The following is a 13209-nucleotide window of genomic DNA, read 5'->3' as shown; positions in this document are numbered from 1 at the left end:
GATGTGTTGTAGTGATGCTTGGGAACAATGCAAGCATACATGTACAAGGAAAGGAAAGTCGGCTCATGCCACCATAATTAGTAGGCCATTTTGGAAGAATGTGTCTCTTTGCATCAAGGTAAGAAAATTAATAATGTTCTTTAATCGTGTCTTGTCATCCTGTGTTATATGTAATATGTTAATTGTTAAATACTAATGTTGTGCTTACTGTATGTTGCAATGCAAGGTTTTTGAGCCACTGGTGAAGGTGCTTCGATTGGCTGATAGTGATGGACAGTCCATGGCCTCTATGTATGGAGAAATAATAGAGGAAAAGAAGGCAATATTGCTTGCGGTTGAAAATTCAAAGGACTATAAGATCATCACAACAGCCATGGAGAGCAAGATGAATGGGAGGTTAGATACGCCATTGCACATGGCCGCATATGCATTGAATCCCTATTATAGTTATGCTACCCCAAGCATATTTGTTGATGTAGAGGTCATGAGTGGATTGATGGAAGTTATTGAGACCTTTTATCATGATGATGATGAGAAGCAAAATAAAGCACTTAACATAGACTTGCCAAGGTTTAAAAATAAGGAGGGCATGTTTGCGAAGTTGGCTGCCACAAAAGCTATAACGAATGCAAATTTCAATCCTGGTAAGCTTGTTCTCCTATATACTCTTTGGCTTTTTGCATATTGCTTTCTGAAATTATGGGTTGATGGATTGATGCATAATACTTTGTATTTTGTTTTCTCATGTAGGAGAGTGGTGGGCAACTTATGGACTACAAACTCCTACATTGATGCACATGGCTTTGAGGATACTCAACTTGACCACAAGTTCTTCCGGATGTGAACGGAATTGGAGTGTTTTTGAACAAGTAACTCTTGAATCTCAACTTGTAGTTATTCAAATTTGATCTTTAGTTCCTTACTTTATTTATGAACAAATGTGAATGACTCTTTACTTTGCAATTTTTAGGTGGATGCTAAGAGGAGAAATAAACTAGATGTGAGCCGTAGGGACAATCTAGTTTATATCCAATTCAATGGAAGAATGATGGACAAAAGAAAGAAATGTTCCTCCTCTCATGATGTTCTCCTTGGTGAAGATGCTTCCATGGCACAAGATTGGATATGTGAAGATGCATATGTTGAGGACGAGGTTGATCCCAACACCACCATTGACGACGAAGTGGGAGCCACCGAGGCTATAGAGCCTCGTAGGAGTGCAAGAATGAGAGAACTCCATGAAGTTGAAGAATTTGTTGCCGATGAAGATTCAAAAAATGAGATTTCTTTGGAAGAGGATATAGAATTTGAGTCCGATAATGATGAGATGATTGTAACAAATGAGGAGGAGGATGAGGATGAGGACACAACACAACCTTAATTCTTTTTGCCTTGCTATTTAGTATTTACCTAGTAATTTATTTTGGGTGTGGCCTTGTGGGAGAAGGAGAACTTTGTCTATGTGTGCTATTTGGTATTTTCCTACTTTGAGTTCTCAACTTGTCATGCAATGCAACTATGCAAGATTGCAAGAATCCATGAACTATATTTATTTATGTTTTATGGTTGAGGACCTTGTTATGTTATGCACTTATGCAAGAAGTCAAGAACTATGATTATTTTTGTTTTATGGCTGTTTTGAATTCGCACTTGTGGACCTTGCTATGTCATACTATCATACATACTTGTGGACCTTGTTATGTTATTATACTATCATATCATACATACCTGATACTTGTGGGCCTTGCTATGTCATGTGTACATACTTGTGGACCCTGTTATGTTATGCAAATTCAAGAACTATGATTAATTGTTATTAAGTTATTAGAAGTCTTAGAGATGGAGCACATAATGATTGTTGCTGTACTTGTTGAATATATCATATTTTACAGCATTGTTGTCATACACACGTACACTCATACAACAATTCGGTTTTCATAATAGGTACTTACTCATTCCAGGCCATTTAAATAAATTTTTGCGTGGCCAAAATATGGTCTCAACACCGGGATTCTAAGATTTATAAAAAAATTGACCGATTAATGCTCGACCGATTAATTCCGATTAATTGACCGATTCACGATTAATCCCTACTCCCTAGTTGACCGAGCAGTTACAGATTACCGATTTCCTGAACATTGCTTAAATGAGAACAGTTGTTCTTCAGGTTTAAGCACTTGTTCTACATGAACAGAGTGTTGGAAATATGCCCTAGAGGCAATAACAAAATAGTTATTATTATATTTCCTTGTTCATGATAATTGTCTATTGTTCATGCCATAATTGTATTGATCGGAAACCATAATACATGTGTGAATACATAGATCACACCATGTCCCTAGTGAGCCTCTAGTTGACTAGCTTGTTGATCAACAGATGGTCATGGTTTCCTGACTATGGACATTGGATGTCATTGATAACGGGATCACATCATTAGGAGAATGATGTGATGGACAAGACCCAATCCTAAGCATAGCACAAGATTGTGTAGTTCGTTTTCTAGAGCTTTTCTAATGTCAAGTATCATTCCCTTAGACCATGAGATCGTGCAACTCCCGGATACCGTAGGAATGCTTTGGGTGTACCATACGTCACAACATAACTGGGTGGATATAAAGGTGCACTACAGGTATCTCCGAAAGTGTCTGTTGGGTTGGCACGAATCAAGACTGGGATTTGTCACTCCGTATGATAGAGAGGTATCTCTGGGCCCACTCGGTAATGCATCATCATAATGAGCTCAATGTGACTAAGTAGTTGGTCACGGGATCATGCATTACGGCACGAGTAAAGTGACTTGCCGGTAACGAGATTGAACGAGGTATTGGGATACCGACGATCGAATCTTGGGCAAGTAACGTATTGATTGACAAAGGGATTTGTATACGGGATTGCTTGAATCCTCGACATCGTGGTTCATCCAATGAGATCATCGTGGAACATGTGGGAGTCAACATGGGTATCCAGATCCCGTTGTTGGTTATTGGCTAGAGAGCTGTCTCGGTCATGTCTACATGATTCCAGAACCCGTAGGGTCTACACACTTAAGGTTTGTTGACGCTAGGGTTATAAAGAAGATTTGTATGTGATTACCGAATGTTGTTCGGAGTCCCGTATGAGATCGCGGACATCACGAGGAGTTTCGGAATAGTCCGGAGGTGAAGATTTATATATGGGAAGTCATCATACGGTCACCGGAAATATTCGGGGGTATACCAGTATTGTACCGGGACCACCAGAGGGGTTCCGAGGGTCCACCGGGTGGGTCCACCTGCCCCGGAGGGCCTTATGGGCTGTAGGTGGAAGGGAACTAGCCCCAAGTGGGCTGGGCTCCACCCTCCAAGGGCCCATGCACCTAGGGTTGGGGGGAACCCTAAAGGGGGCGCCCCCCTTAGCTTGGGGGGCAAGCCCCCTCCCCCCTTGGCCGCCGCCCCCCTCTAGATCCCATCTAGAGGGACCGGACCCCTTTCCCCTTCTCCCTATAAATAGAGGGGTGGAGGGAGGGGTGCAGAACCACATCGAAGGCGCAACCCCTCCCCTCCCCAACACCTCTCCTCCTCCGCAAGAGCTTGGCGAAGCCCTGCCGGAGAACTGCCACTCCATCACCACCACGCCGTTGTGCTGCTGCTGGAGCCCTCTTCCTCAACCTCTCCCTCCTCCTTGCTGGATCAAGGTGCGGGAGACGTCACCGGGCTGGACGTGTGTTGAACGCGGAGGCACCATTGTTCGGTGCTTAGATCGGATTTGGCCGCGATCTGAATCGCTACGTGTACGACTCCTCCAACCACGTTCTTGCAACGCTTCTGAATAGAAATCTTCAAAGGTATGAAGATGCACTCCCCTCTCTCTCGTTGCTAGTTAATCCATAGATTGATCTTGGTGATGCGTAGAAATGTTTTAATTTCCGCAACGATCCCGAATAGTGGCATCATGAGCTAGGTCTATGCGTAGTTTCTATGCACGAGTAGACCAGAAGTTTGTTGTGGGCGTCAATTTTGTCAATTTACTTGCCACTACTAGTCTTATATTGTTTTGGCGGCATCATGGGATGAAGCGGCCCGGACCGACCTTACACGTATGCTTACGTGAGGCAAGTTCCACCGACTGACATGCACTATTTGCATAAGGTGGCTAGCGGGTGTCTATCTCTCCCACTTTAGTCGGATCAGATTTGATGAAAAGGGTCCTTATGAAGAGTAAATAGCAATTGGCATATCATGTTGTGGTTTTGGCGTAGGTAAGAAACGTTCTTGCTAGAAACCTATAACAACCACGTAAAAACTTGCAACAACAATTAGAGGACGTCTAACTTCTTTTTGCAGCATATGCCGTGTGATGTGATATGGCCAAAAGGATGTGATGAATGATATATATGTGATGTATGAGATTGATCATGTTCTTGTAATAGGAATCACGTCTGGCATGTCGATGAGTATGACAACTAGCAGGAGCCATAGGAGTTGTCTTAAATTATTGTATGACCTGCGTGTCAATGAATAACGCCATGTAATTACTTTACTTTATTGCTAAACCATTAGCCATAGTAGTAGAAGTAATAGTTGGCGAGACAACTTCATGAAGACATGATGATGGAGATCATGATGATGGACATCATGGTGTCATGCCGTTGACGATGATGATCATGGCGCCCCGAAGATGGAGATCAAAAGGAGCAAAATGATATTGGCCATATCATGTCACTATTTGATTGCATGTGATGTTTATCATGTTTTACATCTTATTTTCTTAGAACGACGGTAGCATAAATAAGATGATTCCTCATAAAATTTCAAGAAAGTGTTCCCCCTAACTGTGCACCATTGCAAAGGTTCATTGTTTCGAAGCACCACGTGATGATCGGGTGTGATAGATTCTAATGTTCGAATACAACGGGTGTAAGCCAGATTTACACAAGCAAAACACTTAGGTTGACTTGACGAGCCTAGCATGTACAAACATGGCCTCGGAATGCAAGAGACTGAAAGGTCGAACATGAGTCATATAGAAGATACGATCAACATGAAGATGTTCACCAATGATGACTAGTCCGTCTCACGTGATGATTGGACACGACCTAGTTGATTCGGATCATGTATCACTTAGATGACTAGAGGGATGTCTATCTGAGTGGGAGTTCATTAAATAATTTGATTAGATGAACTTAATTATCATGAACTTAGTCTAAAAATCTTTACAATATGTCTTGTAGATCAAATGGCCCACGCTAATGTTGTCCTCATCTTCAACACATTCGTAGAGAAAACCAAGTTGAAAGACGATGGTAGCAACTATATGGACCGGGTCCGAAACTTGAGTATCATCCTCATAGTTGCCAAGAAAGAATATGTCCTTGAAGCACCGCTAGGTGAAGCACCTGTCCCAGCGAACCAAGACGTTATGAACGTCTGGCAGTCGCGTGTTGATGATTACTCCCTGGTTCAGTGCGGCATGCTTTACAGCTTAGAACCGGGGCTCCAAAAGCATTTCGAGCAGCACAGAGCATATGAGATGTTCCAAGAGCTGAAAATGGTTTTCCAAGCTCATGCCCGGGTCGAGAGATGTGAAGTCTCCGACAAGTTCTACTATTGTAAGATGGAGGAGAATAGTTCCGTCAGCGAGCACATACTCAAAATGTGTGGGTTGCACAACTGCTTGTCTCAGCTGGGAGTTTATCTCCTGGATGATGTGGTCATTGACAGAATCCTTCAGTCGCTTCCACCGAGCTACAAGAGCTTTGTGATGAACTTCAATATGCAGGGGATGGAGAAAACCATTCCTGAGGTATATTCAATGCTGAAATCAGCGGAGGTGGAAATCAAAAAGGAACATCAAGTGTTGATGGTGAATAAAACCACTAAGTTCAAGAAAGGCAAGGGTAAAAAGGGCTTCAAGAAAGACGGCAAGGGAGTTGCCGCGCCCGGTAAGAAAGTTGCCGGGAAGAAGCCAAAGAATGGACCCAAACCTAAGACTGAGTGTTTTTATTGCAAGGGAAATGGTCACTGGAAGCGGAACTGCCCCAAGTACTTAGAGGACAAGAAGGCTAGCAACACCAAAGGTATATGTGATATACATGTTATTGATGTGTACCTTACCAGTACTCGTAGTAGCTGCTGGGTATTTGATACCAGAGTGGTTGCTCATATTTGTAACTTAAAATAGGAGCTGCGGAATAAGCAGAGACTGGCGAAGGACGAGGTGACGATGCACGTCGGGAATGGTTCCAAGGTCGATCTGATCGCCATCGGCATGCTACCTTTACATTTACCTATGGGATTAGTTTTAAACCTCAATAATTTTTATTTAGTGCCAGCTTTGAGCATGAACATTGTATCTGGATCTCATTTAATATGAGATGGCTACTCATTTAAATCCGAGAATAATGGTTGTTCTATTTATATGAGAGATATGTTTTATGGTCATGCCCTACTGGTCAATGGTTTATTCTTAGTGAATCTCGAACGTGATGTTACACATATTCATAGTGTGAATACCAAAAGATGTCAGGTTGATAACAATAGTCCCACATACTTATGGCACTGCCGCCTTGGTCACATTGGTGTCAAACGCATGAAGAAGCTACATGCAGATGGACTTTTGGAGTCTCTTGATTACGAATCATTTGACACATGCGAACCATGCCTCATGGGCAAAATGACCAAGAATCCGCCAGCAACCAACTTATTGGAAATCATACATACTGATGTGTGCGGTCCAATGAGCGTTGAGGCTCACGGAGGCTATCGTTATGTTCTCACCCTCACCGATGACTTAAGTATATATGGGTATGTCTACTTAATGAGACACAAGTCTGAGACCTTTGAAAAGTTCAAGGAATTTCAGAGTGAGGTTGAAAATCAACGTGACAGAAAAATAAAGTTCTTACAATCAGATCGTGGAGGGGAATATTTGAGTCACGAATTTGGCACACACTTAAGGAAATGTGGAATCGTTTCACAACTCACGCCGCCTGGAACACCTCAGCGTAATGGTGTGTCCAAACTTCGTAATCGCACTCTATTGGATATGGTGCGATCTATGATGTCTATTACCGATCTACTGCTCTCATTTTGGGGTTATGCTTTAGAGACTGCTGCATTCACTTTATATAGGGCTCCATTGAAATCCTTGAGACGACACCGTATGAATTATGGTTTGGGAAGAAACCTAAGCTGTCATTTCTAAAAGTTTGGGAATGTGATGCTTATGTCAAGAAACTTCAACCTGAAAAGCTCGAACCCAAGTCAGAAAAATGCATGTTCATAGGACACCCTAAGGAAACCATTGGGTAGACCTTCTACCTCAGATCCGAAGGCAAGATCTTTGTTGCCAAGAACGGGTCCTTTCTGGAGAAAGAGTTTCTCTCGAAAGAAGTAAGTGGGAGGAAAGTAGAACTTGATGAAGTACTGCCTCTTGAAGCGGAAAGTAGTGCAGCTCAGGAAGATGTTCCTATGGTGCCTGCACCGACTAGGGAGGAGGTTAATGATGATGATCAAGGTACTTCGGATCAAGTTTCTATTGAACTTCGTAGGTCCACGAGGACACGTTCCACACCAAAATGGTATGGCAACCTGTCCTGGAAATCATGTTGTTAGACAATGGTGAACCTTCGAACTATGAAGAAATGATGGCGGGCCCAGATTCCAACAAATGGCTTCAAGCCATGCAATCCGAGATAGGATACATGTATGAAAACAAAGTATGGACTTTGATAGACTTGCCCGATGATCGGCGAGCGATAGAAAATAAATGGATCTTTAAGAAGAAGACGGACGCGGATGGTAATGTTACCATCTATAAAGCTCGACTTGTCGCTAAGGGTTATCGACAAGTACAAGGGGTTGACTATGATGAGACCTTCTCACCCGTAGCGAAGCTGAAGTCCGTCCGAATCATGTTAGCAATTTCCGCATTCTACGATTATGAGATATGGCAAATGGATGTCAAAACGGCATTCCATAATGGCTTCCTTAAGGAAGAATTGTATATGATGCAGCCGGAAGGTTTTGTCGATCCTAAGAATGCTAACAAGGTATGCAAGCTCCAGAGCTCCATCTATGGGCTGGTGCAAGCATCTCGGAGTTGGAACATTCATTTTGATGAAATGTTCAACACGTTTGGGTTTATGTGGGCTTATGGAGAAGCCTGCGTTTACAAGAAAGTGAGTGGGAGCTCCGTAGCATTTCTCATATTATATGTGGATGGCATACTGTTGATGGGAAATGATATAGAACTCTTGGAAAGCATAAAGGCCTACTTGAATAAGTGTTTTTCAATGAAGGACGTTGGGGAAGCTGCTTACATATTAGGAATCAAGATCTATACAGATAGATCGAGACGCCTCATAGGTCTTTCGCAAAGCACATACCTTGATAAGATATTGAAGAAGTTCAATATGGATCAGTCCAAGAAGGGTTCTTGCCTGTATTGCAAGGTGTGAAATTGAGCTCAGCTCAAAGCCCGACCACGGCAGAAGATAGAGAAAATATGAGTGTCATCCCCTATGCCTCAGCCACAGGGTCTATTATGTATGCCATGCTGTGTACCAGACCGGATGTAAACCTTGCCGTAAGTTTGGTAGGAAGGTACCAAAGTAATCCCGGCATGGAACATTAAACAGCGGTTAAGAATATCCTGAAGTACCTGAAAAGGACTAAGGATATGTTTCTCGTTTATGGAGGTGACAAAGAGCTCGTCGTAAAGGGTTACGTTGATGCTAGATTCAACACAGATCTGGATGACTCCAAGTCACAAACCGGATGCGTGTATATTTTGAATGGTGGGGCAGTAAGCTGGTGCAGTTGCGAGCAAAGCGTCGTGGTGGGATCTACATGTGAAGCGGAGTACATGGCAGCCTCGGAGGCAATGCATGAAGAAATCTAGATGAAGGAGTTCATTACCGACCTAGGAGTTTTTCCCAATGCGTCGGGCCCGATGACTCTCTTCTGTGACAACACTAGAGCTATTGCCCTTGCCAAGGAGCCCAGGTTTCACAAGAAGACCAGACACATCAAGCGTCGCTTCAACTCCATTCGTGAAAATGTTCAAGATGGAGACATAGATATTTGTAAAGTGCATACGGATCTGAATGTCGCAGATCCATTGACTAAACCTCTTCCGCAAGCAAAACATGATCAACACCAGAACTCTATGGGTGTTCGATTCATCACAATGTAACTAGATTATTGACTCTAGTGCAAGTGGGAGACTGTTGGAAATATGCCCTAGAGGCAATAACAAAGTAGTTATTATTATATTTCCTTGTTCATGATAATTGTCTATTGTTCATGCTATAATTGTATTGATCGGAAACTGTAATACATGTGTGAATACATAGACCACACCATGTCCCTAGTGAGCCTCTAGTTGACTAGCTCGTTGATCAACAGATGGTCATGGTTTCCTGACTATGGACATTGGATTTCATTGATAACGGGATCACATCATTAGGAGAATGATTTGATGGACAAGACCCAATCCTAAGCATATCACAAGATCGTGTAGTTCGTTTGCTAGAGCTTTTCTAATGTCAAGTATCATTTCCTTAGACCATGAGATCGTGCAACTCCCGGATACCGTAGGAATGCTTTGGGTGTGCCAAACATCACAACTTAACTGGGTGGCTATAAAGGTGCACTACAGGTATCTCCGAAAGTGTCTATTGGGTTGGCACGAATCGAGACTGGGATTTGTCACTCTGTATGACGGAGAGGTATCTCTGGGCCCACTCGGTAATGCATCATCATAATGAGCTCAATGTGACTAAGTAGTTGGTCATGGGATCATGCATTACGGCACGAGTAAAGTGACTTGCCGGTAACGAGATTGAACGAGGTATTGGGATACCGACGATTGAATCTCGGGCAAGTAACGTATCGATTAACAAAGGGAATTGTATACAGGATTGCTTGAATCCTCGACATCGTGGTTCATCTGATGAGATCATCGTGGAACATGTGGGAGTCAACATGGGTATCTAGATCCCGTTGTTGGTTATTGGCCGGAGAGCTGTCTCGGTCATGTCTACATGATTCCAGAACCCGTAGGGTCTACATACTTCAGGTTCGATGACGCTAGGGTTATAAGGAAGATCTGTATGTGATTACTGAATGTTGTTCGGAGTCCTGGATGAGATCTCGGCTGTCACGAGGAGTTCCGGAATGGTCTGGAGGTGAAGATTTATATATGGGAAGTCATCATACGGTCACCGGAAATATTCGGGGGTATACCGGTATTGTACCAGGACCACCGGAGGGGTTCCGGGGGTCCACCGGGTGGGTCCACCTGCCCTGGAAGGCCTTATAGGCTGTAGGTGGAAGGGAACCAGCCCCAAGTGGGCTGGGAGCCACCCCCAAGGGCCCATGCGCCTAGGGTTGGGGGGAACCCTAAAGGGGCGCCCCCTTGGCTTGGGGGGCAAGCCCCCTCCCCCCTTGGCCGGCGCCCCCCTCTAGATCCCATCTAGAGGGGCTGGCCCCCTTTCCCCTTATCCCTATAAATAGAGGGGTGGAGGGAGGGGTGCAGCACCACATCCAAGGCGCAGCCCCTCCCCTCCCCAACACCTCTCCTCCTCCGCAAGAGCTTGGCGAAGCCGTGCTGGAGAACTGCCACTCCATCACCACCATGCCGTTGTGCTGCTGCTGGAGCCCTCTTCCTCAAGCCCTCCCTCCTCCTTGCTGGATCAAGGCGCGGGAGACGTCACCGGGCTGCATGTGTGTTGAACGCGGAGGCACCGTTGTTCGGTGCTTAGATCGGATTCGGCCGCGATCTGAATCGCTACGTGTACGACTCCTCCAACCGCGTTCTTGCAACGCTTCTGACTAGCAATCTTCAAGGGTATGAAGATGCACTCACCTCTCTCTCGTTACTAGTTACTCCATAGATTGATCTTGGTGATGCGTAGAAATTTTTTAATTTCTGCAACGATCCCCAATGCAGAGTATAGTAAGACGCAAGCATATAGTACTTAAAATAAAATGAGCTCATAGAACTTACTACATTCTTGTTTCGGGACCAGTAAAGAACAAGACATTCCCAGTCATCGTCCAGTAAATGTGTCTCAGGAGAAGGTAAGGGAATTTTATGAGTTTCTTTGCAAGTGAAATATGTTTTCTTCAGGTAATTCCGATACTGCGACCAAGCATTCTTGAAGATAGCAGAGCTATTAGCACAGGTTACCTCATCCCGAGTTTCCAAATCGGTCCTTCCTATAGAGAAAAATGGGAAAATATGCTGTATTATAACCATCATGGAGGTAGAATGTATGGGACAAAGCAAAGTAATTGCCATGAATAAGATTACTTACACATAACTCCTGGACAAACACCTGCAACTCGCATTTTCCTTCATCTTCAGTATAATATTTCCATGATGGGAAGATACGCACATAGGGTTTAACAACATCAAATGTGATTGATGCTAAACTATGAATGGCTGGTTGTGCTTCCTCCACATGAATAGGTGTACTAACTGGTGGAGTTGGGGTTCCCTGTGGTAGTACTGGTGCTTTGGGCACTGGAGCTGCCTTACTAACTACTCTTGTTTGGGAGCTTTGTGGTGGAGATGGTGCTGTGTCAACAGGAACTGGGATACTGTCTGCTGGGGTTGGGGTTAGATTGGGTGAAGCTGGTTCTCTGTCCATCGCAGTAGGGGTAAAATCTGCGAAGTATGGGTCATGTGTGGTAGGGCTAGTTCTCGTGCATGTACAACCGGGGTGCTATCTCCACCAAGAGGTAGCACTGTTTTATTTGAAGATCTTGTTTTTACTCTGCTAGATACTACCATCACCCGCTCCAATTCAAATGGCTGATAAATAGGAAACATAATTGAATGTACATACATTATATGAGAGACAGATGCAATATATAGTGTGGCAAAAAGAGGGCATTAAATAATTGACATGTATATTGTTTAACTAAAATAGATAGCATGACACAATTTCACATATATGATGTCTATCTAAACTGGATAGCATAGGATAACATAATTCAAAGATATGATGACTAACTAAACATGATCGCATGACATAATTCACATACATGTTATCTAAGTAACCAGGATTGCATGATTTAATTCACATATGTGATTTATATGCTAAGCGGAGGGCATTCACATATATGATGTCTGAACTAACAACATGGTGTTGAATATTGTGTATATGATGTCTAAACTATGCAATGCAAGACACCATATGCATGATATGAGCAGTAGAACCGTGCCAAGTTAGAGCATACACGTTTGTGGGGGAATAGGACTGGTCATCTGTCTCCGAATTCATCTCTGAGGAGCTATCGGGACCCAGCAAGAGATCTGCTTCGACATGTAGCACTGTCTGCTCTAAAGGCCTTGTTTTCACTCTTGATTTTTCCATCACCCACTCAAATGGCTGATTCACAAGAAGAGTAGTTTAATGTACAAACATTGTCGACAAATGGAAATTTAATGAAGAAAAGGATGGGCTAGATATCATTCAATATATAATGCCTAGTTAAACAGGATGGCATTGCATAATTCCCATATATGATATTGAAACTAAACATGTGGCATTACAGAACATGTCTAAACTAAGTAGATGACATATATGATGCCGAAAGTAGGCACTGCGAGGCAACATATGCATGATATGACTAACATCATCCTGCCAAGTTAGAGCAAACACCTTGGGGGGTAAATAGGAGTGGTCAACTGCGTCTGAATCCGCCTCAGAACATATATCTTCCTTTGGATTACAATCTGGAGAGGGGGAGGGGGAGGGTTTGCCATTGAACCTACCATGGAGTGATGTCTACATGACATTGTATTGCCGCACAAAACTCTTCTCTTTTTCTCTACATGTTCAGCATGACTGTGTACAATATCTGACACGCATACAAAAAAAATATTGTGAGAGTATGTAAGGAGAGCATGCAGAAATCTAGAGTAATGGTAACAACCAGTGGATGGATCCAAAAATAATGGTAGCAGACTGATGATTGCTTTAATTTAATAAAAAAATAGATGATGATTGCTTTACTATTTGTTTCCCACCCAAGATGAACAACATAGGCATATCCTAGGTGAACCCGATATTAGACAAAGATACTATTCATTGCTGCCTCGATATGTGCCCCACAACTAATTTAGAACTCAAGTTTGAATATCAATTTGGACCTGACTTAGAGTCTAAGAGGTGAATAGGATAATAAAGTAGCAGATAATATTAAGCAATGTATAACA

The 13209-nt window shown here is 43.2% G+C and overlaps 1 protein-coding gene across 1 annotated transcript; it reads left to right on the top strand.

Moving 5' to 3' along the window:
* Positions 1-756: 756 nt before the first annotated feature.
* LOC119321382 lies at positions 757-1381 on the top strand. Its single transcript, XM_037595087.1, has 2 exons — positions 757-869; positions 971-1381. Exons 1-2 carry the CDS (start codon positions 792-794, stop codon positions 1379-1381), a joined length of 489 nt encoding a protein of 162 aa, XP_037450984.1. The 5' UTR covers positions 757-791.
* The last annotated feature ends 11828 nt before the right edge of the window (positions 1382-13209 follow it).

Source organism: Triticum dicoccoides, chromosome 6B, assembly GCF_002162155.2.
Source record: "Triticum dicoccoides isolate Atlit2015 ecotype Zavitan chromosome 6B, WEW_v2.0, whole genome shotgun sequence".
Lineage (NCBI taxonomy): Eukaryota > Viridiplantae > Streptophyta > Magnoliopsida > Poales > Poaceae > Triticum > Triticum dicoccoides.
The sequence above is the reverse complement of the archived record's forward strand: the minus strand, read 5'-3'. Positions and strand labels throughout refer to the sequence as shown.